The sequence below is a fragment of the Triticum aestivum genome, chromosome 6B, assembly GCF_018294505.1.
Source record: "Triticum aestivum cultivar Chinese Spring chromosome 6B, IWGSC CS RefSeq v2.1, whole genome shotgun sequence".
Classification (NCBI taxonomy): Eukaryota; Viridiplantae; Streptophyta; class Magnoliopsida; order Poales; family Poaceae; genus Triticum; species Triticum aestivum.
The window spans coordinates 691,188,800-691,215,669 of NC_057810.1; the positions used below are offsets into that span (position 1 = coordinate 691,188,800).

General features: G+C 49.7%; 3 protein-coding genes across 8 annotated transcripts; 1 reads left to right on the top strand and 2 right to left on the bottom strand.

Moving 5' to 3' along the window:
• The first annotated feature begins 2,581 nt into the window (after nt 1-2,581).
• Nucleotides 2,582-7,366, top strand: LOC123139327 (putative clathrin assembly protein At5g35200). Of its 6 annotated transcripts, XM_044559131.1 has the most exons (17): nt 2,582-2,900; nt 3,584-3,746; nt 3,841-3,910; nt 4,006-4,103; nt 4,255-4,396; nt 4,499-4,599; nt 4,720-4,803; nt 4,909-4,959; nt 5,045-5,110; nt 5,200-5,265; nt 5,390-5,470; nt 5,565-5,633; nt 5,952-6,104; nt 6,188-6,263; nt 6,376-6,485; nt 6,563-6,856; nt 6,887-7,366. In XM_044559131.1, exons 2-17 carry the CDS (start codon nt 3,654-3,656, stop codon nt 7,055-7,057), a joined length of 1,725 nt encoding a protein of 574 aa, XP_044415066.1. In that variant the 5' UTR covers nt 2,582-2,900; nt 3,584-3,653; the 3' UTR covers nt 7,058-7,366. The 6 variants fall into 6 exon arrangements, with proteins under 6 accessions (XP_044415066.1, XP_044415061.1, XP_044415067.1 ...); XM_044559126.1 differs by having other exon boundaries at nt 6,563-7,366; XM_044559132.1 differs by having other exon boundaries at nt 6,376-6,452; nt 6,563-7,366.
• A 454-nt stretch (nt 7,367-7,820) lies between these two features.
• On the bottom strand, nt 7,821-9,901 carry LOC123139328 (vacuolar protein sorting-associated protein 55 homolog). The gene is made up of 5 exons (XM_044559133.1): nt 9,644-9,901; nt 8,898-9,027; nt 8,763-8,802; nt 8,592-8,676; nt 7,821-8,251 (listed from the first exon to the last, which is right to left on the bottom strand). The coding sequence occupies exons 2-5, from the start codon at nt 8,991-8,993 to the stop codon at nt 8,059-8,061; spliced, it is 414 nt and encodes a 137-aa protein (XP_044415068.1). The 5' UTR covers nt 8,994-9,027; nt 9,644-9,901; the 3' UTR covers nt 7,821-8,058.
• Nucleotides 9,902-11,923: 2,022 nt separating this feature from the next.
• LOC123134907 (MEIOTIC F-BOX protein MOF-like) lies at nt 11,924-15,309 on the bottom strand. The gene is made up of 5 exons (XM_044554055.1): nt 15,072-15,309; nt 13,925-14,815; nt 13,255-13,425; nt 12,961-13,162; nt 11,924-12,283 (listed from the first exon to the last, which is right to left on the bottom strand). Exons 2-4 carry the CDS (start codon nt 14,789-14,791, stop codon nt 12,983-12,985), a joined length of 1,218 nt encoding a protein of 405 aa, XP_044409990.1. The 5' UTR covers nt 14,792-14,815; nt 15,072-15,309; the 3' UTR covers nt 11,924-12,283; nt 12,961-12,982.
• Nucleotides 15,310-26,870: the final 11,561 nt, after the last annotated feature.

Below are 26,870 nucleotides of genomic sequence, written 5' to 3' on the forward strand. Positions count from 1 at the left end.
TCCGCAGCCATCAGATCTGAGTTTTGTTTGACGTCCGTCAACGCAACTCGTTCCCGGAGGTAACAGGTGAATGTTATCCCGAGTGCAACATGGGTCATGTCGCAACCGGCGAGCGCAACATGGCTCGTGTTTAAACCGGAGTCGGATAGTAGGGTGGTGGACGGTCTTTTTCCTGAGCTCAGCATGCTGCGACCGTGAGCACAACATGACCCAGTGCTGCAAAATGGGCTCAGATGACATGTTCACGGCCATGAATGTGTCTCCAATTTGAAAAGATGTATTGAAAAGACGTCACCGGAACACAGCCATCACCTGGCGAAAAGCGGAATTCACTTTTGACTTATTATTAGTATATACGTATAGGTGTTGAAAAAAATGAAGCACTTGGGTAAATAAGAGCAACTCCAATGGGACGATCAATTTGGGTCGGCACGGACAAAAGTGGAGGCCCAACGCGCCGACCCAAACGCAAATTGCGTCCGCCTAGCGTCCGCGTCGATCCATTTTCGACCCAAAATTGCGCCTGAAATGCGTCGGCGCGGACGCGCCGCGCGTCTCCTTGTCGGCCACCGCGTCCCCACCTGTAGGCCACCCAACCGCCGCCCGTCGCCTTATTTATTACGACCACCAACAGCGGGCCCATTAGTCAGCCGGTGGAAGCGTCCTTTTTTAAGCACCCGTGCGGCGGGGCCCGGCCTCATCCACTTCTGTCACATCTGCCCCCCCCCCCACCACTCCCTTTGCTTTCTCGCCGGCGACAGCAAACCCTAGCAAGTGATGGATCTCTTCGGCGGCGGCGGCGGCAGTGGCAAGGGCACCCCCGCCGCCGCGTCGTCCCGCACTCCTCCTCCCATTCCTCCTGCGGCACCGGCGCGTTTCCGCCCAGGTCGCCGGCGCCCGCACATCCCGGTGCACCAAGCGCGGTGGCACTGGGAGTACAGGCAGCCGCTGCCCTACCCCGACGTCACGTTGCCGCACCACTGGCATCTGGATTCGCAGCGGATCCCGATGCCGGCGGTTCCGCGGAGCCAGCGGGTGCATGACGAGGAGGGGCGCAGGCGCCGCGCGCAGCTCACGCCGGAGCAGCGTCGGCTGCCTGAGTATGCCGCCGACTCTCCCAACTTGGAGGCTTGGTTCGGCCTCGAACACGAGGAGCAACTGCGTGTAGGCGTCGACGCCGTCCCGCCGTTGTTCCCACCGCCGCCCCCGCAGGTAGTGTAGGAGGACATGGAGACGGAGGCGGAGTACCAAGCCGCCCTCGAGGAGGCCCTGCAGCACACGCTGGAGGCTAGCCGCCTCGAGGAGGACGCGCAATGGGATGGGCTGAAGCAAGCACTTGCCCTGTCAGCGCCAGGGGACTCCGTTCACACCCCGCTCTTCGTGCCGCCACCACCACCACCGCCACCCGTCGAGCCCAAGCCGGAGCTGGAGCCGGAGCCGACGCGGAAGTGCTCCCCGCCTCCACCCACTTGGCCGAAGGAGGCCTACACGTGGACGGGCCAGTACTGCGAGTGGGTGAGCGCGCCTCCTATCCACTTCACCGCGACGCCGACACAGGAGGCGACCCACCTTGAGCGCTAGAAGGCGCGCTGGCTCCGCCAGGTGCAGGCCGACGGCGAGCGCCGGATGTGCTACGAGGCGATGCTCCAACGCGACGCGGAGGCGCTCCGGCTCGAGGAGGAGGAGGAGGAGCGCGCGCGGTTGGCCGCAATCCCGCCGCCCGAGCAGACGCCGGAGGAGGCTGCCCTGGCAGCGTACCAGGTGGCGTTCGGGTGGGCTGGCCCTGCTCCCGTCTTCATTGACCTCACCGGCGATGGCGAGGTCGATGCCAAGGGCAAGGGTAAGGCCGACGACGTCTAGGGCAGCGTGCGAGGCGGCAGCAGGCGGGCGCGGACTTTTTTTATGTTTTAATTAATGTTTAATTAGGTTTAAGTGGACATTGGGCCGGCGTTTGACCGGCCACTTATGTTTAATTATGTTTATTTTGTGTGAGCTGCTTTTTATTTCACACCTATACATTTGGGTCAGCATCCCGTTAGACGGTCAAGTCGACCCATTAAAGAATGCGGACGCGCACGTTCGCCTGACGAAAAGCAGACAAAGCGCACGTTTCGTTTGAGTCGTCTTGTTGGAGTTTGCTCTAGATGCAGAAGGAGCACACTAGGGCGATGGATTGCTGGCGGCACCGGAGCTTTTCCGGTAGCGGGTAAAACCCGTGCCATGGCAGGGGAACCGGCCGGAGCGCTTTTACCGTTGACAGGGACGAGACCGGGCTGCCGACGCGGACCAAAGGCAGAGAGAGTGTGAGGCAGAAAGCGAGAGGAAGCAGCCAGCCATGGCGGAGAGGGACAGAAAAGATAAACAACGCGACGCGACGGGAGGAAGGAAGGACCGAGAAACCAAAGCGAGCGGAAGTCAAAGGCCCACGCGGGACAAGTAATTAAACCGGGCCAGCGGCGGCGGGATTAGTTGGTGTGGTCAGCGAGCGAGCGGGCGAGGGAGGGAGGAAGCCGCGGAACACGTGTGCCAATGTCACACCCCACGCCCACGCCCACGCCCACGCGGCGGAGCAGAGTCGTAGTACTACTACTTGGTCGACGTGAATGTAGCACGATACGACTTGCGTCCATCCGTAGGCTGCTGTGCTGCCCCCTCCGCCCAGCTCTGTCCCTCCGTTCACACGCACCTTGCCTCCTTCTTCCCTCCCTCCCTCCCTCCCGAGCGAGCGAGAGAGAAGCGAGCAAGCAAGAGGAACCAAACTTGCCAGCCTCCAGCTCCTCCGCCCAACGCAACGCAGGCAGGCAAGCCGGAGGCCCCGTCCCGTCCCGTCCTCCCGTATCCTCTCCCCCGGCCGGCGAGCCGATATACAGTCGAGACCACTTCCGTCCATCCTCTGGCCGGTAAGCAATTCACATCTCTTCACGCTTGCGCGCTCCGCTGCTTCAGTTTCGACAAGGGAAAAAGCTTTGATCCCTTCCCTGCCTGCGCTCGGTTGGTTTCTGCAGCTACCGGACGGCAGCAGATTTCTTCTGCCTTTCTTACTAGTCTTTTCTTTTTCCTTTTTTCTTGGTTTGTTTGTTTGTTTTCTCCCAACTGAATGAACAAACCAATTTTCGGTTGCTGATCCGCCGCTCCGATCTCGCTGCTTCCAACCGCTTCTCGCTCCGATCTTGCTGCCGCTCCTGCCACTGCTAGGTTTTTTCTACTAGGATTCTTGTTGGGGATCGCAACTCGCCGCGTGTTGCGCCGCCGCTCGCCTCCGGATATCACGGTGGGGATTTGTCCCCACCCTCTCCCTCTCCCTCTCCCTCACTATCAGCCGCAGTTTGTTTGTTTGTTTGTTGGATTTGTTCCTTCTTCCACCCCGAGCCGATTACTTTGCCTTCTCCCACCGCCGATCTGTTAGCTCGCGCTCTGATCTTTGACAGATGAGGGATTGGACGCCTCGTTTGTTCGTTCGTTCGTTCCCTCTCGCGTCTCTTTCATACCCCATGCATGCGACAGCGATGCAGCATGGCAGTTTACCCCGCCCCAGTAACTAAACTCTGCATCCGGCCGTTGGCTCTGCTCCGCTTTGTTGCAGATCAGTAAGGTGAACTAGGAGGATCCCCTGGCCTGCCCTGCGCCCCCCGGGTCTGTCAGGCCGAGGATCGATGGCCGGCGGCGGGACCAGCATCAGGAAGTATGTGGGCGCCCTCAAGGACTCCACCACCGTCAGCATCGCCAAAGTCAACAGCGACTACAAGGTATCGCCATCCCTCTCTGTCCCTTTTATCATTCATCTCAAATTTTGCTTCTAGAATTGTTTTTTAACTGTATTGTAATCGCTCTTTGCAACAGCAACTGGACATCGCGATCGTCAAGGCCACCAACCATGTGGAGAGGCCTGCAAAGGAGAAGTACATCAGAGGTAGTAACAAACTCATGTTTCTACAGGCGCAAGAGCATGATCTTCTTCTGTCTCAAGAAACACCATTTTTCTCATCATGTGCTTCCTCTTCTCAGACATTTTCATGCATCTTAATTCCGGGCGGGCTCGGGCGGACGTGGCCTACTGCATCCGCGCCCTCGCGAGGCGCCTCTCCAAGACGCGCAACTGGGCGGTATGTCCACCAAAAAAGATCTCCTGATATTCATTATCAGAGCAAATGATGTCTGCTGTACTTGCTACTATCTGGGTGATGCTCAGTAACTAATTAAGGTGGACTGGTGGTTATGATTGATGAACTTCTCATTTCTGTATTTATTCACCAGGTTGCACTGAAGACGCTAATTGTCATACACCGTGCCCTTCGCGAGGTCGACCCTTCTTTCCGTGATGAGCTCGTCAGTTACGGAAGATCTAGCGGCCAGATGCTACACATGTCCTATTTCAAAGATGACTCCAGCCCTGATGGTACTAGTTGCCGCTAACCTCGCCCTGGTCTTGGATTAGTATCTGAACTTTCTCTTTCGCAAAAACTAGAACTTTCTCCTGACATGTCTGTTGTGTTTGCAGCTTGGGATCACTCTGCTTGGATACGCAATTATGCTTTATTTTTGGAAGAGAGGCTCGAATCTTTCCGTGTGCTGAATTATGATGTCGAACTGGATCCATTGGTACGTAATCTAATGCAAGTTTATTTATATTTATATTAAGGAAACAAATATTGGCTTGGTCCATAGGGTGTCAATGGGTTACTTTAGCATCTCATTTGTGATAATAACTATTATCTGCAGGGAACACGAGATGTTGATACAACTGGTTTGCTTGCACAACTGCCAGCATTGTCGCAGCTTCTTTTTCGGCTAATTAGTTGTCAGGTGATTCATTGCTGTCTTATTCTGCGCAAAGTGAATCGCATCCAATATTTTTGAGGGGCCATGATATTTAAATCTGCATTGCTTACTATTGATTCATATTTTCAGCCGCATGGGTCATCATCTTATAACACCATAATCCAGCATGCCCTTTCAATGGTGAGGATTCAGAACATTTATGAACAGTGTACTATTAAATAGTGATTTCATCAGTCCTTGACTTTGTTTTGCTTGTAAATGGAAGGTTGCTACGGAGAGTGTTAGGATCCAGACAGCCATCAATGATGGCATACTCAATCTAGTTGACAAGGTACTGGCCACTAGCTTATTTTGTAAGATTGTTATCTTGTATGCTTCATTTGTTTATCTTACACCATTGGCATCTTCTGTACAATGCAGTTCTTCGATATGCATAGGGACGACGCTATTAGGGCCCTCGATATATACAAAAAAGCACTTAAGCAGGTTAGTTACTTTTTTTTCCTATTGTTGGTCAACCAATTATTTTGTTAGTTTGAATTGGTTTTCCACAACACCTGAAATGATGTCCATGTTTCTCTATACTTATCGTCATTTTTGGGTTGTGCAGGCAGGGCAACTTTCTGGATTTTATGAGACATGTAAAACCATACATATTGGGCGGGATGAGAAGCTGTTAACAATCGAGCAGGTTTAGTTCGCATCCTCGGGATTATTTGTATATTTCCATTGTTGTTCTTATTATGTTTGTAAACTTGCTGATAGCCTACCGATAACACATGCAGCCTCCTGCGTCATTCTTGCAAGCTATGGAAGATTATGTGAGAGATGCTCCCCTTGCTTCAAAAAACCAGGTTTGAAACTTCTACAAGTAAATAATGGATGTATAATTTCCTTACAGTTCAGCTAGTATCCTTGTATTGTACTCCCTCCGTCCCAAAATAAGTGACTCAAGTTTGTACTAGCTTTGTAGTACAAACTTGAGTCACTTATTTTGGGACGGAGGGAGTATAATTCTTATAAAAATGTGATGGAAGACTAAAGTAAGAAACAGTTGTTGCAAAACTGAGCTTTCCATTGTTCAGTTGACCATATGAACCTTTATTGTCATTGTTTGTCCTCCATTTTTTCGTCCTTGCTAATATTTCTAGGACGTCTTCATTTGTTTGCAGGCTGTACTGGCAATAGAGTACAACAGAAAACCAGAAGAGGAAGAAGCATCAACTCCACCACCACCTCCTCCTCAAGTATCAACTTCAGAGAAAGAACCAGAACCAGAGCCGGTTAAAAAAGTCGTGCCTAGAGTCGAGCAAATAGATTTGCTGGTAATTTTCCATGTCACTAGAGCAACTGCATATTATCTTATTTATAACTGAATCAGCCTAACAAATTCATCTCTGCTTTGCAGGGGATGGATGAGCCGATCCCTGACACGTCCGAGCTAGATCAAAACAATGCTTTGGCCTTGGCAATTGTTGAACCAGGTACATACATCTTCCAAATGGATTATCTTAATTCGTTAACATGTGAAATGTTAGAAACAAGAAGAAAATCAGGCACTAAAATGCGTGTGCCAATTCTCACCTCTTGCTGCAGATAATGCGCCTAAAGCTGCTGTTAGTTCCGAAAACGTCGCCACTAGCTGGGAGCTGGCTCTGGTCACAGCACCCAGTGCAAGTGAAAATGTTGCTACTTCAAGAAACTTGGTGAATACCTGAAACACTTTCTTTACCTGATGATGATCATGTGTCTGAAACCAAACTGACATTTTCCCGCGCTACAGGCCGGTGGACTGGACCTGCTCACCCTCGACAGCCTCTACGACGACGCGCACCGGCACACGCAGCAGAACGCAAGCTACAACCCCTGGGAGCAGCCGGCCCCGGCTTCATCGGCTCCAATGATGCAGCAGCAGTATCAACCGCAGCCGATGCACAACCCGTTGTACGCCTCGGCGCAGCAGCAGCAGGCCTTCATGCTCCAGCAGCAGCAGGCCTTCGTGCTCCAGCAGCAGCACCAGTACCAGCAGCAGTACCAGCAGATGATGATGATGGGCGCGCCGTCCCTCCATCGCCAGGCGTCCTCCAACCCGTCGCTCCATCGTCAGGCGTCCTCCAACCCGTCGCTCCATCGCCAGGCGTCCTCCAACCCGTCCTTCCATCGCCAGGCGTCCTCCAACCCGTTCGACAGATCATACGTGCCGGCAGGTGGTTACCCTAATGCTCCGGCGATGCAGCTCCACACCGGCAACGCCTACAATGGGACCGGCATGATGTAGAGATGCTCGTGGTGGTTTTTCTTTTTTGCTTCGCCGTTGCAATTTTTTTCCGGGTTAGTAGGCACCTGGTGTATAGTTTAGATGAGTAATGGCAGGGGAAGTATTTTTCCCCGGCTATTTGTGGTCAGGACGGTTGCTTGTGCTGTGCAGCCGTGAAGTATTGTCCAGGGAAATTAAATTCTGGGAACATGGTAACAATGTTTGAAACAGGAGAAGAGAGATGAACATTGTGAAAAAAAAGGTATCAACAGAGCAACTTTTCTCTCTCTTCTGAGACATGAGAAAAAACAGACATTATTTAATAAGATACTCCCTCTGTTCCATAATGTAGTGCATATAGATTTTTAGGAAAGTCAAACCTCGCAAACTTTGACCAAGTTTGTGGAGGAAAATATTTACATCTAGAATGCGGAACATATATATCAGATTCATCATAAGACGTAGTTCCATATTTTATATATTTGGTATTGTAGATATAAATAGTGTTCTCTATAAACTTGTCAAAGTTTGTAAACTTTTTAAAAAATCTATATGCCCTACATTTTGAAACGGACGGAGTATTTAGTTTTTCCTTTTGAGATGGGGTAAAAAATAGAACTGAACTGAAACTATGCATCAACAGGATTGATCAGTCAGATCAAAGCAAGATGCATTTTGCTCAGATGTTAGTCAAAAGCGAGATGCATTATGTTGAGATATCATACTGACGAAAGGCGGCAGAAGCTAGACAGAGTATGCAGTGATGCCATGGCAAACAGCTGACTGATGCAAGTGAGTGAGATCATCAATGGAAGTTCAAGTTCCTACCAACAAAAAATGCTAGCAGGCAGATATCTGTACAGGCAACTGAATAGGATCACTTCACTGATATAAACAAGGTCAAGCACACCAATGCTCCAAATCATACTGTAGATATTCACAAGTTGATGATCCCTATTTCTAGTGAAGTGCCGCTAGAAACACGCAGACCACAGGTTCAGGAGAGGATGAAGCGCTGGAGATCAGAAGGCGCTGTACTCGTCCTCGGAGTTCATCTGGAGGAACCACACGATGGCCAGCCCGAAGACGGCAAAGGAGGACAGCTCCATTGTCAGCGCGCCCCACCCGATGACGCCGGCATGCTTCAGGATCGACGGGATGGCGATGCTGCCCACGATCGACGCGCCCGTCAGGAACTTGGTGAAGTTCACCCACCTGCATGCAGTGGCGAAATTGCATCAGAAAAAGCTACAGTAACTATCTTTACCCATATATATATAAGAAAAGATTTCGAGGGAAGCAACAAGGTCTGAACGTTTGTCCATCACAGATGTTCCAGAATAGACGGCCAGCATTTGAAATTTGAAATCTAAATATGACGTAAGAACCTCTGTCGGAAAAGGTTACAAGTACCATCTGTGCCACTAAGGTAAGGCATATCTTTTGAAGTAAAAACTGATCTGAATCATCAGTTTTGACAAACGTGATTCATAACGAAGAACCAGTACTGAGTACTGGCTACCAGGTACTAGAGAATCACTTGGAAATCACTTACCCATCATTCTCATTCGACATGATCGATGGAGAATCGGAGCCCAGGAAAAATATGAGTGGCATAGGTAGTATGAGGTACATCAGAACTGCACAAAATGCCATGGATCATTTACATAATACTTGTTCAAAATTATATGACAAAGGTTTGGCAGCTTGAACAAAAGTCTCTAACCTGTCAACATTGGCCACCAGTTGTTATACAGAGCGCAGGCCTGAATAAGACAGAGTTACAGAGATTCAGGCAACGTCCAAAAGAAAAAAAAAGGATAGAAAAGCTGACGGTGAGATGATAAATGTTGATGCCTACCAAAATCTGCAATACGATCCCACCAGAGACCAGTATTGCCAGGGCGGCAAGTCTTCCGCTATGCAGGCATGTTCTCATACTGCGCGACAGTGCCATCGTTCCTTTAAATGCTGTCCAGGTATGCAAGTTTCTGGAGTGGGGAAAAGGCAGACAATCAAACACATTGCGGACATCATATGTAAAAAAAGAAAAGGAAGCAACACTATGATCACTAACTAGTGGATCGAAAGGTCCATATGACCGGATCACAATCATATATCCAAAACGACCTATCTTAGACCAAGGAATAGGATGCTCTCAACCAGCCTAAGTACACAAGTCACACCGCCCCGCCAATGTTTTCAGCGAGCCTCGACTACCGAATTGCTACCTCTTATCAGACTAACACCTGATTGCTGTCTACTGAAGAGAACAATAGCCGTGTGCAGCAACAGGAAATCATCCAGATGGCCGAGTTTCGTGATCAGCATCTACTTGAGTCGCTTGCAGAAGAAAGAGGTTCAAATAATAATTCACACGCAACCGTAATTATTTCTCCCCCAATTCTGATAACGGGACACCTAATACCTAGAACATATCCGCCAATTCGACCGTAATTCGCGCGCCGCGCAAAAAGCGACCAATCCCCTCTCCCCGGCTGATCTAACCCAATCCAGAGGCGATTCAGATCGGAGTTACTCTCGGCGGCGCCCCGCGCCGATTCGACAGAGGCGGGCAGGAAGTGGAGGGGATCGACGGGTGCGTACCGAGCGCGAGGCGCGTGCGGCGGAGACGGCGGCCGCCGCGCGACGAGGAGGCTGCTGCGGCGGCGGAGGTGGCGGCGGGGGGTGGGGATCGGTCTCCGGCCGGAGGAATCGGTGGCGATTGGAGAAGGGCCGGTGGTGGTGGTGGTGGAGTGGACGGGACCGTAGGGTGCTAGCCGGTGTTATTTTATTATTTTATTAACCGTTTGTCCCTAATCGCGAGGGTACCTAATCGAGTTGGAGAAGGATCGGATCTGGCTGGCGGGCGCCTTCACCGGCTCCACCCCCCGCTGATGTAGCGCCAATTTGTTTGCCGAGACGGATAGCTTCTGGACAGTAGGTCCCGATTTACCTCGAATATCCAATTCCGAGCCTGGACTTGTCTGCGTCTCGTAAACAATCAGTTCATAGAAAAAATGCATGAAAGATGTTTGAGTGCGGGAGGTCTCTGCCAATTTTCAAAGGGCGCTGATAGGCGCCGGTGCGCCGGCCGAAAGTTTCGGCCGGTCTAGCCCAGGCCGTTGGATGTGAGCCGCGCGGGTCGTCGGATCCAGGTAAAAAAAAATGACTCGCTGCCCGGCTTCTTCTACCTCCCGCACGCACGCGTAAACACAGGAAAAAAATGGATCTCCGCGGGTCAGCCTCCTCGTGCTCGCCCTTGGACGCCGCGCCGCAGCTCACCGGGGCCGCTCGCCGTCGCAGCTCGCCGTCGCTGCTCGCCGGGGCTGCTCGCCGTCGCAGCTCACCTGGGGCGTTCGCCGTATGCAGCTCCGTTGGGCCAGGCGTGTCTCCCTCCCTCTGGTTGCAGCATCGCCGGGTGAGGGTTCCAGCATTGTCGCAGTCCGCCATCATAGCTCACTGCGTGCCCGTCGCAGCACCGCGCGCCATGCAGCTCCGTCGCCGCCGCTCACCATTGTTAGCTAGCCGTTCTCGGTTTGAAACTTTTTTAGAAGCGCGTTGTAGCTTTCCTCCAAACCGGTTGCAGCTTTTTGTCGCTGCGAGATGCCGACCCCCAACTACCTCATATCCAGTTGAAGCTTTTTTCAAGCTGGGTGTAGCTTTCATGGCTACCGGATGTAGCATTTTTCAGCACTGGTTGGAGCTCTGATGTACATCCGTTGAAGCCCCTGCTTTCTTTGATTCCAACAAAAAATGTTGTTGGTTCCAGCTCTCGATTTGCAGGTTGTAGCAAAAACAAAAGCTGGTTCCAGCTCTGGGTTTGCCGGGACAAAAATCATTTGCTAGAAAAGCATTGCTGGTCGCTGCTTCCGCCGGTTGCCGTGGTAGCAAAAACTCTTGCGGGAAGAAGCTTTTGCCTCGTCGTTTGCAACAAAATGAGGCGGCCGCCGACGGCGACATGGAAAACACTCCAGGCGATGCACCAAACCTACATGCTGGTTCCAGCTCTGGATTTGTCGGTTGCAGCAAAATCAGACGCCGGTTCCAGCATCCCCTGTGTCGTGGGGTGTGCCTCGCCGTTGAAGCTATGCAGCTCGTCTGTCGGAGCTGGGGGATTGCTGGTGCTGGAAACGGCGCGCTGGGAGAATAGCTGGAGCTACGGATGAGAGGTGGTCGTGTGTGGGGGGAAATCGCCGGCCGTGGTGTGGAGGACGACCTCACCAGCGAGATTTGGCTACGGCAGGGGGAGGGGACGATGCGGGGGAGGGGGGAGGGGGTAGACGACAGCCGCGCCGGGGCCGCTCGCTCGCATGGGCTGCTCGCTCGCCGGGGCAGCTCGTCATCGCAACTCGCCGTAGCAGCGGGGTGGGACGGGAGAAGAAGCAGGAGCGCGAGGAAGAGGGAGACCGGCCGAATCGTTCCGCCGGTGCCCCGGCCCCAATCGTTTCCCATTTTCAAAGCATTCGGGCATCTGGGTAGCTTTTAGAAAAAACCAAAATCTATCCAAATAGTCCACAAACAGTAAACTTTTTCACTGATTCTAAAATTTTTGTTCTCGCTGAGAGCTACTCAAATCCATCACCAAAAAAAAAACTCTGATTTTTTTGCTATTTTGAACGAATTTACTGTTAACACTCAGGCTCATCTGAGCCAAAACGCCCTGTCCGGTTTATGTTTTTTTTTTTCACCAAAAAAATCCAGCAGAATATAAAGCGCAACTCTCAACAGCAGCAGCACGACATAGAGAAACAATTCCCATCCTTCATAAAATAAATCCATAAGGGTGTCTTTCTTTTCTTCTATGGAAAAAACAAAAATATGCAAAGAAAGCCGCCACGCACATATACTTCTGGAAACCAATCCATGGCGCAAGACGGCGTCAATTTGTGTAACAAACACATCTGGGAAGTGGGAACAACCTACAGCAATCCTGAAGCATCTTAGCAAGATACAGACAGGCCTTGAGAGGGGTTCAGGCCTGAGTGACACCTACCGAGTTCAGAAAATGAGCGAAAGCGCACTACGAGCAGGACCAGAGTGACACTGCAACAGCAACATGCTTCGGCTGCAACCAAGCACGACACCCAGAAGTTTACATACGAGTTCATATGAACATGGGACACGGGCATGAGCACGGAAGGCGAGATCCTGGTCTGGTATACAAAACGCAGCAACTTCCAGGTGCGATCCGGGGACATAGAGAGCGGATAACGAATGATGAGGTAGACCAGATGATCTGGAAGCCTGCACAAGCAACACGGGACACACGATGAGAACATGGAAGAAATGCAGGGGATACTACAGGAGGAGATTCACTTGGATGGTACTCCCTCCGTTCGAAAATACTTGTCATCAAAATGGATAAAAAAAGATGTATATAAAACTAAAATATTTCCCTTTTATCCATTTTGAGGACAAGTATTTCCGGACGGAGAGAGTATTGGATTAGCATGCTACTTTCATCGCCAAAAAAAAAAACATGCCACTTGATCTAGTTATTAGAATGCTGGTAGTACTTTTTTTTTACATGAAACTGAACACAAGGTTTAACTTGTTAATTGACAAGTGGCGTCTTTGGACCATTTACTCGATATTCAGACAAAAAAAAAATAGCAACTCACTGAAACTGCCCAATCAAATTACAATGATGAAATGGACGGACCCCTACACGAGTCTTCCTACCTTCGGCGCTGTCTGCATTTAGCACACATCCCCTACTCTGATTAATCAAGCATTTGACTCCTACTTCATACTTTCTGTTGCATAATTGTACGTGGAGCCAGGGGTGAAATGCATGGTGTCATGGTGGGCCAAAGGGTGTAGAAACAGCGCAAGAAGGTCTAGTATGGAATGCTGCTTGGTATGTACAATGCCGACTATCAAAGATATAATCGTGATCAAAGAATGGTCTGGTTACTTACATTCGAACAACAGAAGAGAGTTCTATTGGATGTCAATTTTCTCAAGAGGCACTCCATGGGCACAGAGCATGTTCAAAGCACGGTAAACTCTAGCATCGTCCTTCATCGTGCCACATACGATTTTGACTATCTTGAAATGCTTCGATAGTAACGATTGCTTCTTTGGGGTATACCTTTCATCTGTTCCATTCACACGTTGTTTCTGTAGCAAAAAGAGTATTTTACTGATGAAGTCGGCAAAAGGTACGTGGCAACTTCAAAGGAAAAAAACTATAATACTTTGAGGATGTGTACCTTATGAGTTTGAATATCAAATTGTAGCGTGAGTGTCTCTAGAATTGGTGAGTGCTGGAGAAAGTACACCAATCCAGTGAAATCACCAGCCACACACCATTCATTCAGCAACAACGTTTTTAGTTTGCTAAACACAGGGGACCATTTCAAATCCATTCTGAAAACAGATATCTGGACAAAATGAAGAGGGTTAAACAAGAAACAATTCAAGAACTACCTTCATAAGTACATGATGCTTTTTGAGATACAGAAGTACATCCTTTGAAAACTTTCTGGTGTTAACCAGATACCGAGATTTATATCCCAAGTTGTACTTGACTAAAGTATGGCTCACAAATTAATCTCAATTTCTACATGTTTTAACCGTATACATGACTAAAGTATCAAGTAGAGGTATGCACAATTCCAGATGAATACATAGAAACATCAAGATTCAAACATGTGAAATGGTGAAAACATGCAATGCACACGATGAGCCTTTTCAATATGCTTGTACTGACAGATAACTGGATACAAAACATAAACGAGATGTAGCAGATGACAAGCAGCAATAGGAATCAGCAGAAGTGGAAGCATACCCGATTGTACAGACAGATAAGTGGATACAAAACATAAATGAGATCTAGTAGATGACAAACAGCAATAGGAATCAGCGGAAGTGGGAGCATACTAGATCATCACTTGTTAACTCTAAGTTTGTAGCAGCAGACAAGCCTTCCAAAACCACAGAAAATGTTTCTTCCCTAGTGCATCCTTCATCACATGATGGTAAAGTAAAACAGTGATGAGACTCCTCTTCGGAAGATTCGACAGATGCTGTTACCAGCGATGGCATGCTGTCAAGCAATGGAGTCAAGCCCGACTCTGGAGCTAGTTGCAAGCTAACGAGATTTGGGGCAGAAATACGATAGCGGATTTCATTGTCAAAACATCCGCCTTTCATGTTAAGGTGTCGTAATGACTGGCAAAAGATACTCTCATAGATGTTACAATCTGTCATCTCTAACACATCTAACACCTGGCAACTTGAAAGATCCAGAGTCTCTTCAAACTGCATGAGACAAAGCTCTATCCTCTTTAGGTGTGAAGAGACGAGAACCAGGTCGGTCGGGAAGACAGGAGCAGTGACTCGTAGCACCCGAACTTGATGCAACAAAGCATACCGGAGCCACGGCGCAATGCGATTGGATTCCTCCTCGCAAAAAGCTAACGGATCCTCTGTATCCGAATCCTCGTACGCATCAAAGATGTCACACACGTTCAATGGCGCCGGGTCACGGAGGCGCAGCAGCTCATCCACGAACTTGTAGGAGTCAGTCGCAAGGTCATCCTTGATGCGTAGGGCACGCACGGACTTCCAGAGCGTGCTCCAACGCCTAGCGAGCACACACGTCTGCACGGCGTCGCGGGAAAGCAAGAAGGACATCACATGCTGGAGGAGCTCGTCGTCAAGGGCGCTGATGCGGTCCTCGCCAATGGCCAACGTCCCTTCCATGTTTCCCTCGTTACGAAGACTCATGGACCTTGTGTTGACCATGTCGCCTTCGCCAAGGCTGCCGAGCTGTTGGGCACATAGCGTCAGTGAGAGGGAGCAACCAGATGGGGAATAGGCAGAGAAACCAAGATTATCACGTATGCATCTGAATAGACAGACACGGGTTCAAACTAATTTCACCATAATTAAATAGACAGACAAGTGTTTAGTAGTACAAGAAGAAAACCGTGCCCTATCGATGAATACAATTCGACTAAGAAATAAGAGAGACTCCAATTTCAGAAGTGATGGATTAATAATACATCTAATTTGCATATTATACCTGAATCTGCGGGTTGTTGGATTCAAACTGAATCAATGTCTGCTGCCCGCTGCCGGCTGCAGCAGGGATCAGAACCAAAGTGAGCGGGGATGGATTAGTCCCGTCGTCCGCGGCCTGCGCCGCCGTGCACACATCCGATCGTGGAGCAGGCGATGGCAACAGCCCTGGCCGTGGCACCGCTCGCGTGGGAACGGAACAGGGGCAGGGAGGTTCGTCTCCTGGATCTTCTGATAGATGGATACCCTTTTTTGGGGGCGATGATGGACTGATCGATGGTCTGATACTCTGATCTGCGTGCGTGCGTGCGTGCGCTACATCCATTTGGGCCAATGGGCCAACTCGTGGAGTGGAGGGAAAGCCTCTGTTTTGGGCTGAAATACTTGACCTAGTGTACAGTTTCGTTTTTCCTTATACATACACAACATATATACCATATATACCTAGTATTTTGGTAAAAATTAAAATGGGTATTGAACTGCAGGCAATATAGAGAGCTTTATTGAAACGAAGGCGTTCTCCTGACAATCATTCAATAGGCTGGTCAAGAGGAAGCCAGGAGTGTCCTCGAGCCAGCTATCAGTCACATTCAATGTGCAAGCATACTTGGCACATAGATGCGCTGACACGTTTGCTGACCCGATTATATGTTGAATTACAAAAAGAGAAAAATCACTAGCAAGCTCTCTAATTTCAACTAAAATAGAGGCCACAATAGAACGAGAATTCTAACGAGTATCCCAGAGATTCAACCATCTCCAGGCAGTCCACCTCCATCATCGCATGCGTGTAGCCTCGAAGCTTGGCAAAAAGCACACCATCACGCAGCGCCATTGCCTCGGCGATAAGAGGATCCGTAACACCAATATATGGCTTGCACCATGCACCCAATAGTCTATTACTCGCCCTTGTCACCCTTGAATTGCATACCCTTGAATTGAGGTGGGCCCGTCCTGCTCACCGCCGACCATTTTGATGTTTTCTTCGTTCTTAAAAGCCTCTAAGGCATTCCGTCGAGCAGGTGGTCTGCGCAGAAGCTGCGGAGTTGTAAGGAGCTGTGAGTCAGTGAATGGGAGGAACCACAGAGAAGATAGACATGATTATCATCCGATGGATTCGCCTCGCGCCGCCGCAAGAAGGCCAGCGTACTCCTCCTTCCCCCTGACGTTTTGCAGAGACAAACAGTGGGAGTGCGGCAGATGTTTGGCGCTGGAGGGGGTTGTGAGTGTGATTTTGGGGGGGTTTTGGCTGGCAGACTTGGGGCGGCGCGGGGCGAGCTCCAATGTCCGGCGGTGATGATGAGGCGGCACGCGCGGAGTAATGGCGAGGCGAGAGCTTGACGGGCCGGGCTGCGGCGCCATTGTTCGTCTCTCCCTCCGGGGCTCTTTTCCTCTCGGTCTCTGTGATCGAACCGAATAGCACAAAGGAAAGATCAGGTCCTCCCAGCCCTCACATGACATGATAGAGAGCTCCTGGGCCGTTGGATTCCCATGCTCCCATGACACAGCTATTGGACCGTTGGATCATGGATCTGATCCAAAGGTGAGCATTGGAGCCTCAGCCTCGGGACCTGGGCTAAATTTCACAACTCTCCGGAGGGCTTTCTGCAATTTTCACGAGCTTCCATGTACCAAAAGAAATTTGGAGTGTATAAATCGAGCCAAAACACTTTGTCTGAGAGCATCGACAACTGGACCCCCTATACCAGCCCCAAACGTTTGGATGGGTTGTCCAGTCCGTGTCCGGACGGAAAACATCACCCAACCGGCCTCCTCTCTCAAATCTGGGACATATCTGGGTACGCCCGGACATGCCCGCCATGTCGGACTGAACGCTAGGGCCCGCACCAGTTCGCTCACATATGCCTCCCCTCTCCTTGCCTGAGCAGCCATCTCCTGTTCTATGTTCGCCATCCTCTACACAACCATCATCGGACTTTCGCCGCTATCGCTCCTCTGTCGCCATCTCCAACTCAGGGCCACGCACCCGGACGCCCTAATGCACACCCGCGCCAACCAGGCCACCATCGGACACTAGCTTGGAGACGAGAAATCTTAAGTGTGGCTCAGGCATTTCATCGAACACCTCATGTGAAAGCAATATGCCCTAGAGGCAATAATAAAATTGTTATTTTATATTTTCTTATTTCATGATAAATATTTATTATTCATGCTAGAATTGTATTAACCGAAAACTTGATACATGTGTGGATACATAGACAAAACACCATGTCCCTAGTATGCCTCTACTTGACTAGCTCATAAATCAAAGATGGTTAAGTTTCCTAGCCATAGACATGTGTTGTCATTCGATGAACGGGATGATGGACAAGACCCATTTTTGCTTAGCATAATGATCGTTCAGTTTTCTTACTACTGCTTTCTTCATGTCAAATACATATTCCTCCGACTATGAGATTATGCAACTCTCGGATACTGGAGGAATGCCTTGTGTGCTATCAAACATCACAACGTAAGTGGGTTATTATAAAGATGCTCTACAGGTGTCTCTGAAGGTGTTTGTTGGGTTGGCATAGATCGAGATTAGGATTTGTCACTCCAAGTATCGGAGAGGTATCTCTAGGCCCTCTCAGTAATGCACATCATAAGAAGCCTTGCAAGCAAAGTGACTAATGAGTTAGTTGCAGGATGATGCATTACGGAACGAATAAAGAGACTTGCAGGTAACGAGATTGAACTAGGTATGAAGATGCCGACGATCGAATCTCGGGGAAGTAACATACCGATGACAAAGGGAATATTTTTTTTATAATGATTCAACTGATAAAGATCTTTGTAGAATATGTGGGAGCCAATATGAGCATCCAGGCTCCGCTCTTGGTTATTGACCAAAGGGGTGTCTCGGTCATGTCTACATAGTTCTCGAACACGTAAGGTCCGCATGCTTAACGTTCGATGACGATGTTGTATTATATGAGCTATGTGATTTGGTGACCGAATGTTGTTCGGAGTACCAGATGAGATCACGGACATGACGAGGAGTCTCGAAATGGTCGAGAGGTAAATATTGATATATAAGATGATAGTATTCGGACATCGGAAGTGTTCCGGAGTGTATCGGGTACATATCGGAGTACCGGGGAGTTACTGGAACCCCCCCGGGGGGGGATAATGGGCCATATGAGCCATAGGAGGGGAGCCCACCAGGCCACAAGGGGTGGCGCGTGATACGTCTCCAACGTATCTATATTTTTTGATTGTTCCATGCTATTATATTATCTTTTTTGGATGTTTTATATGCTATTTTATATTATTTTTGGGACTAACCTTTTAACCTAGAGCCCAGTGCCAGTTCCTGTTTTTTCCCTGTTTTTGAGTTTCGCAGAAAAGGAATACCAAACGGAGTCCAAACGGAATAAAACTTTCGCGATGATTTTTCTTGGACCAGAAGATAACTAGGAGACTTGGAGATGAAGTCAGAAGAGCCATGAAGCGGCCACAAGGACGAAGGGCGCGCGTAGGGGGGTAGGCACGCCCCCACCCTTGTGGGCCCCTCGTGCACCCCCTGGCCTAATTTCTTCGCCTATATATTCACATATATCCCCAAACCAACAGAGGCATCCACGAAAACACTTTTGCACCACCGCAACCTTCTGTACCCATGAGATCCCATCTAGGGACCTTTTCCGGCGTCTTCCCGGAGGGGGATTCGATCATGGATGGCTTCTACATCAACACCATTGCCCTTCCGATGAAGCGTGAGTAGTTTACCTCAAACCTACGGGTCCATATCTAGTAGCTAGATGGCTTCTTCTCTCTCTCTCTCTCTCTCTCTCTCTTTGATTCTCAATACCATGTTCTCCTCGATGTTCTTGGAGATCTATTCGATGTAATACATTTTTGCGGTGTGTTTGCTGAGATCCGATGAATTGTGGATTTATGATCATCTTATCTATGTATATTATTTGAATCTTCTCTGAATTCTTATATGCATGATTTGATGTCTTTGCAAGTCTCTTCGTATTATCGGTTTGGTTTGGCCAACTAATTGGTTTTTCTTGCGATGGGAGAACTGCTTAGCTTTGGGTTCAATCTTGCGGTGTCCTTTCCCAGTGACAGTAGGGGCAACAAGGCACGTATTGTATTCTTGCCATCGAGGATAAAAAGATGGGGTTTTCATCATATTGCTTGAGTTAATTCCTCTACATCATGTCATCTTGCTCAATGCGTTACAACGTTCTTTATGAACTTATACTCTAGATGCATGCTGGATAGCGATCGATGTGTGGAGTAATAGTAGTAGATGCAGGCCGGAGTCGGTCTACTTGACACGGAAGTGATGCCTATATTCATGATCATTGCCTTAGATATCGTCATAACTTTGTGCTTTTCTATCATTTGCTCGGCAGTAATTTGTTCACACACCGTATTATTTTCTATCTTGAGAGAAGCCTCTAGTGAAACCTATGGCCCCCGGGTCTCTTTCCAATCATATAAGTTTCTGATCTACTATTCTTACAATCTTTTACCTCCCGATCTATAAACCAAAAATACCAAAAAATATTTACTTTATGTTTATCTATCTCTATAAGATCTCACTTTTGCAAGTAACTATGAAGGGATTGACAAACCCTTTATCGTGTTGGGTGCAAGTTGGTTTGATTGTTTGTGCAGGTATTCGGTGATTTGTGTGTTGTATCCTACTGGATTGATACCTTGGTTCTCAAACTGAGGGAAATACTTATCTCTACTTTGCTGCATCACCCTTTCCTCTTGAAGGGAAAAACCAACGCAAGCTCAAGAAGTAGCAGCGTCCCCCCCCATATGGTAGGAGGCCGAATAGGAGAAGGAGGTGGGGGTTTGGGCCCCCTTTCCTTCCTCCTTCCCTCTTCCCTCTTTTCCCCCTTTCGGTAAACGGAAAGGGGGGCTGAATTGGACTAGGGAGCCCAAGTAGGATTCCTCCTACTTGGGCACCCCAAGGCTGCCTCTCTCCCCCTCCCACCTATATATACGTGGTGAGGGGGCGCCTGGAACATACACCTATGATTGTTAGCCATGTGCGGCGCCCCCCTCCATAGTTTACGCCTCCGATCATATTCACGTAGTGCTTAGGCGAAGCCCTGCGCGGAACTTCACCATCACCGTCACCATGCCATCGTGCTGATGGAATTCTTCTACTTCCTCGACACTCTGCTGGATCAATAGTTCGAGGGATGTCATCGAGCTAAACGTGTGCAGAACTCGGAGGTGTCGTACGTTTGGTACTTGATCGGTCGGAACGAGAAGAAGTTCGACTACATCAATCGCGTTGGCAAACGCTTCCGCTTTCAGTCTACGAGGGTATGTGGACACACTCTCCCCCTCTCGTTGCTAGGCATCTCCTAGATAGATCTTGCGTGAGCATACAATTTTTTTTGAAATTGCATGCTACGTTTCCCAACAGTGGCATCAGAGCCAGGTCTAAGGGTAGATGATATGCATGAGTAGGACACAAAGAATTGTGGGCAGTGATCGCCATACTGCTTACCACCAATGTCTTATTTTGATTCGGCGGTATTGTTGTATGAAGCGGCCCAGACCAACACTACAAAAAAAAGACACATCCGTGACATTTTGGGCTGAACGAATTTTTTTCTGTCATACATATGAACCTTCTATGACGATAATTGTGACAAAACCCGGTATCATCATAGATGTGGTGGGCTCCTACTTCTATGACAAAAAATCATGACAGAAAATGGGCTTTTCGTCCTGGGCGGGCCGGAGACGCAGCTGCATGACATTCTTTGGGCCGTCCATGACGGAAAAAACCATGGTAGAAGCGAGGGGGAGGAAAATTTAGGGGAGTTGCCGGTTACGGTGGGAGGTCGGGGGCCGAGCGATGCGCGTTTCTCTCATACGTACGCGCGTGTGTGTGCGAGGCGTTGGCTCTAACTGAAGCCGAGCGAGGCGTTGGGCTCTAACTGAACCCGAGCGATTGCACTGCAGGCTACGCGTTACTGAACCCGAGCGATCGATCGATGGCTGTTAACTGAACCCGATGGAGCGATTCCTTCGCTACTGCTGCTAACTGAAGCCGATCGATGCTGCCTCTGGGATGAACAGTGAGTGTTGCAGGGGGGGGGGGTGGATGAACAGTGAGCGGTGGCGTTGCCTCTAGATGAACAGGAACCTGTGGTGTGGATGGCTGGATGAACAGTAGACGGTGGATGGGTGGCCGTGGAGGGGTAGTTGAATAGGACCCCGTGGTGTGGAGGGCTGGATGAACAGTAGATGGTGGAGGGGTGCCCGTGGAGGGGTGGTTGAACAGTAGCCGGTGGAGTAGCACGCGGTGGAGGCTGGATGAACAGGAGCCCGTGGAGGCTGGAGGAGGTCGACGATAGCCCGTGGAGGCTGGAGGAGGTGGACGGTGGAGATGAACAGTATCTCGTGGAGTCCCGTTTTGCGGTACGCCACACCCCTCCCCCCCGTTTCGACAGTAGCGCTCCAATAAAAGTCCGTTTCGTCTGTTTTGCGGTACGCCACACCCCTCCCGATCAACAGGACCCCTGTTTCGACCGTAGGAGGTATGTTTCCTCCGTTTTGCGGTACGCCAGGCCCCTCCCGATCAACAGGACCCCGTTTCGAACGTGGCCGGTCGAACACAAGGCCGTTTCCTCTGTTGTGCGGTATGCCAGGCCTCATTTCCATCGCCTGTTCCGTCCAAGCCCTCCCGATGAACACGACCATGCATTCCGTTCCGACCTAGCCGGTTGGCTCCCCATGAACACGACGACGACGCTGTTTCTCCGTTCCGACCCAGCCATGTACGTATGCGCGAGTAGGCGTTAGAGACCCTGCCCGTATGTACGTACGTGGCCGTATTTTCTTTCTTGCACCCTCGCCGCTGTACATACGTGTACATGCTAAGTGCGCGCCTCTACTACGACACGTGCGCGCCTCTACATCGACTAGTATGTACGTACACGTTCGCGACAAGGATGACAACGCTACGTACACTTCGACCAGGTGGGTCCCGACTGTCAAGCACTTCCTTGCCTGCGAAGATGTAGCTGGTGGGTCCCAGCAGTCAGGGGGAGAATCGTTTTTTTGCCCGGACGCACTTCCTTGCGTGCGAAGGTGTAGCTGCTGGGTCCCAGCAGTCAGGGGGGGCGAATTGTTTTTTTTGCCCGGACGCACTTCCTTGCGTGCGAAGGTGTAGCTGCTGGGTCCCAGCAGTTAGGGGGGCGAATTATTTTTTTTCCCGGATGCACTTCCTTGCGTGCGAAGGTGTAGCTGGTGGGTCCTAGCAGTCGGGGGGCGAATTGTTTTTTTCCGGACGCACTTCCTTGCGTGCGAAGATGTAGGCTGGTGGGTCCCAGCAGTCAGGGGGGCGAATCGTTTTTTCCCGGACACACTTCCTTGCGTGCGAAGATGTAGCTCGTGGGTCCCAGTAGTCAGGGGGCGAATAATTTTTTTCGCGAAATACGGTGGCCCGTCCGGTGGGTCCCCGCTGTCAGGTGGAGGAATAATTATTTTGCGCGTAATAAGGAGGCACTTCCTTGCGGCTGCCGTGGACCCAGCTGTCAGCCTCTCCACGTACAGTCCACGTCCGATGGAAGTCGTTCCTTGACCATGTTGACCACGCCGCGCCGAGAGCACCACGGCGGTGGACGACGGCAAGGCCTAGGAAGGGGACGACGCGGAGCCGGGGAAGACGCGGCAGTGGATGCACACGCGGAGAGAAGTACGAGGGTTCACTGGTTCGGCTGCACTGCCGTCACCACAGAATAACAGGGGGTGTGGGTCAGTGGGTGAGTGGAGGGATGGCCTGGCCAGCGGTGGGAGTAGTATGGGGCGGTGAGGCCTCCGCGGCAGCACAGCCGACCACGGGAGGCAGGAGCAGGCGGCACGACCGACGCTGCTTTGGGCGGCTGGAGCAAGAAGACCAGAGGTTGAAGAAGCACGACGGCCGTTGGATGGACATCGTACGGTCACTACAGCTAGAATCGTTTATATTGACTAAGTTGACAAAGCCCTTGGTATGTCAACTTAGTAGGCCCACAGGTCAGCTTCCGAAACGGTGCGCCCCAGATGTTAGGGGGATGAATTATTTTTTGGGCGGGTGAAGCTAGAATATTCGAGATTGAAGAAGAAGCACGGCATCCGTTGGATGGACATCCAACGTCCACTACTGCTAGAACCGTGTGTTGACTATAAGTTGACAAAGCCTTACATACCCGTCAACTCTGTTTTTTTAGGGGACGCGTCAACTTAGTAAGGCCAGAAGTGTGTGGCAGAGAACTTATAGCCCATTTGAGATTTGTAAGAATGTGTAGCCCATTTTTGAATTCTAATGGAATTTACTACAGCCCATTTATAGTTTATTAAAAGTACAACCCATTTCAACCAACCGTTCAAAACAGAATTCAATAAAATTTCCCACATTTTGATGGGATCCAAATATTTTTATCCCGAAATTTTAGTCAGATTAAATACAATTTCAATATAAATTTATATTGTGTAAAAATCCAATGAAACATTCCGCTCGCAACAATTCATGAAATTAAAATTTTCAATATTCCAAAAATAATATTTTATAAAGTAATCACTGTTTGGTGCATTTTTTATAGTTACTACCCAGTTTTTATAATTACATCCCATTTATTATTCATTTTCGTATTAAGCCTAATGCATCCCTCCTAGGAAAGATTTGCAGCCCAGCGGGGCGGAGAATAACAACTTGACCTTGCCTGGGTATTCTGAAAAAAAAACTATAGCTGGGCTAGCCATTTTCAGCTTGAAAAAAATTAATATATGGGCTGGATATCTGGCCTGGGCTAGACGGGCAACAGCCCGCCCAGTTAATACCTGCAATGATGTTTTCATTGTTGTTCAGAGGAGAAAAAATAATATTTGGGGTAAACATCGAAAAACTCTGCAGTGCTCACACCTCAAAAACACAAATACTACTCGAGCTGCTTGGTCCCAGCTGTCGGCCGCTTCTTGTGCAATTCTCTCGTTTATTGACTACTCCCTCCTTTCCGGTTTATAATGCTCAATTCAAAAATCTCACCAATCAAGGTAGATGGCGAGTGGTGGAATACTTTTTCTAGTTTTGCAAAAGCACCTAATTAATGCTCTTGTTATCCTCAAAAAATTATGTTTATCAATGCATTAATTGCAATGCATGCATGCATAAAGTACATGCATTGGTCAATTTTCTCTTAATACTTGCATGCAATGATTTAATGCACCTTGGAATCTGAACATGTGATGGAAAACAACCAAATTGAGCCTTATAAAATGGAAAAACTAAAATTTTGAGATATGGCCTATAAACCGGAAAGGAGGGAGTACATAGATAGACAATGGTGTGGGACCGTGATGTCAGGAAACCAGGGGGAAGCAAAACAAATTATAGTTATATATATATATATATATATATATATATATATATATATATAATAAGGAGGCACTTGCGTACGTGAGGCTATGGACCTGGTGGGTCCCCATTGTCATCCTATCCAAGTAAAGTGATCTCCTCGCCCGTGCGCGCTTTCCGCCCGAAACAGTCAGCGCCGGTCGCCCCACTTCCTGGTGCAGGCTATTACTCCGCCTTCAAACGACACAAGTGCCATCCGTCTATCCATCTGCCGCACACATTAATGATACGCGGTTGCCGAGGCGGCTACTCCGGTGTCACACGTCCGTCCCTCCGCCCGCCCACCATTGCTATATAAACTACTGCGCCGGTCATAGCCGCAGTCATCCCCATCCGTTGCCTTTCTCCTGTCCACACCACTACTGCCCACCATGGCTTCCTCGCGCTCCAGCGCTCTTCGGGACGGGCGGACGACGAACCACAAGGAGATAGCAGCCATTGCTGCTGACCGGCTGGTCGGCAGGCAGCCGGAGGACGATGACGTCCCAATGGAGAACATGATAGTCGATGATCCTGCGCCAACCCCCTGCTCCGCGCCATCCTCGCTGGTGCATTGCACCATGACCATCAGCGAGGCCCGTGCCCAATATATGGACAGGGTGAGGCAGATGCGTGAGGAGCAGTTCCGGGAGGCGCAGGCCGACGCCACCTACAACCACCATCTCCTCCAGGAGCACCTGCAGGCAGAGGAGAAGATCACCGCGGAGCGGGCGGAGCAGGAGGCGCTGGTCGACTCATACCGCTCCGCCCGCAAGGGCCGCCTCGAGCGCTGGCGGTACCGCATGCGGGTGGCAGAGGCTGCGGCCGCCTACAAAGAGGCTAGCAAAGAGGGCGATGAAGCGGGCGAGACGCTGTTTGGCGAGACCGAGGACGAGGCAGAGGACAATGCCGGCTCCGACGAGTGCCTGCTTCGCTGTTGTCGACGACGCCACGCGGTGCCAACAACGAGGCAGAGGACACCGCCGGCTCCGTCGAGGCCCCGTGGCGCCAACAACAAGGCAGAGGACACCGCCGGCTCCGCCGAGGCCCCGCCCCGCCAACAATGAGGCAGAGGACATCGCTGGCCCAGCAGAGGCCCTACCCTGCCGGCAACGTGGGGGAGGATTTCCACCACTCCGCTGAGGCGCCGCCAGCCGGCAACGAGACAGAGGACATCATTGGCTCCGCCGAGGCCTCGCCCCGCTGCCAACGAGGCCGCGCCACACAGAAAACAAGGAAGAGTAGAACACGGTAGGTCGCCGCCGCTCGGGTCCAAGTAAGGCCACCGCTGCTACCCTCCGGTTGAAGCCAAGCTAGGCAGGTTGACCATTGACGGCCGGTTAGCTTCTTGGCGGCGACATGGAGTCGGAGAGCTGCGCTGGAGAAGAACGCTGCTTCTACTTAACTGCTGGTGCAGTTGGCTGACTGACACGTGGGCCCAACAGGCCACATGTCAGTTACGCAACTGCACCTGCAGTTAAGTCACTTAAGCTTCTGTTCGGCTTAGTGGGACACAGGTGGGTAGCTTCGGTTAATTAATTATACCTCCAGCGCATCCCTTTTTAGTTTTTTTAGAAAAGGAGGATGACCCCCGGCCTCTGCATCTGGGAGATGCATGCGGCCACAAACACCCCTTTTTAGTTGAAGAATGTGTGAAATGTAATTAAATCCGTCATGTTTATATGAAATCCGACCGTGTATGAATGAATTTATTTCAATTAGTTCGAATTCCTGTATCAGTGGCATTGGATGAACATGCAAAATAATACGTACTAGCATTATTCCCAGGGTGATCACCTCGTTTGCAGCAGTTTCACATGTACTCCTCCGGTCCTTTCTATACAAGTTTTGTCTGCAGTCAAAGTATCTCTACTTTGACCAATCTTATACAAAAAAGTATGCACTTTCACAATGTGCAAAGTAAAAAGGAATAGAAGGAGTACAAAGAGTTTGAGCAGCTTTTTAGCGTTTCTGTACATTGCAATCGAACACACAGGGCTGGCAATTCATAGAGAACATTCAAAACAATCGATGATTATGCATCTCAGCGACTCACATGTTAGAGGCAATATTTACTTCACAACTAAAGAATAAAGAAAAAATTGATCGACGCTGCTGACAGCAAGGGCGTCCCATTCGAAAATATCAAACGCATGTCTTAAAATCAATGAGAAAAATTTGACAAGGTTGTCCCATTCCAAAATATCAAATGCCTACGATTGTGGAATGGGCAGGGTTTGCCATCAGTTCGGACATTGACATGGCACCTCGTGCTAAATAAACCAACTGTTCTTTTTGTGCAGTTCCACCAAAATCAACCAAATTCACGCGTAGCTTGTATGATTTCGCCCTTATATGTTGCAACGCCTTGAACTTATCGGCACCTCCTTTCTTGTGGTGGAAATGAATGATTCAATGTATTCATGAACATTTTGTGCA

Bases quoted from the DNA above. Each gene is read 5' to 3' on its own strand.
- LOC123139327 (XM_044559126.1), top strand. From the start codon at position 3,654: ATGGCCGGCGGCGGGACCAGCATCAGGAAGTATGTGGGCGCCCTCAAG. The intron at 4,600-4,719 runs GTACGTAATCTA...TATTATCTGCAG, and splicing joins ATGTCGAACTGGATCCATTG to GGAACACGAGATGTTGATAC. The intron at 5,634-5,951 runs GTTTGAAACTTC...ATTTGTTTGCAG, and splicing joins CCCTTGCTTCAAAAAACCAG to GCTGTACTGGCAATAGAGTA.
- LOC123139328 (XM_044559133.1), bottom strand. From the start codon at position 8,993: ATGGCACTGTCGCGCAGTATGAGAACATGCCTGCATAGCGGAAGACTT. The intron at 8,803-8,897 runs GTAGGCATCAAC...TGTCTTATTCAG, and splicing joins GGATCGTATTGCAGATTTTG to GCCTGCGCTCTGTATAACAA. The intron at 8,677-8,762 runs GTTAGAGACTTT...CATTTTGTGCAG, and splicing joins CTGGTGGCCAATGTTGACAG to TTCTGATGTACCTCATACTA.
- LOC123134907 (XM_044554055.1), bottom strand. From the start codon at position 14,791: ATGGTCAACACAAGGTCCATGAGTCTTCGTAACGAGGGAAACATGGAA. The intron at 13,426-13,924 runs GTATGCTCCCAC...CATTTTGTCCAG, and splicing joins AGTTAACAAGTGATGATCTA to ATATCTGTTTTCAGAATGGA. The intron at 13,163-13,254 runs GTACACATCCTC...TTTTTGCTACAG, and splicing joins TTGATATTCAAACTCATAAG to AAACAACGTGTGAATGGAAC.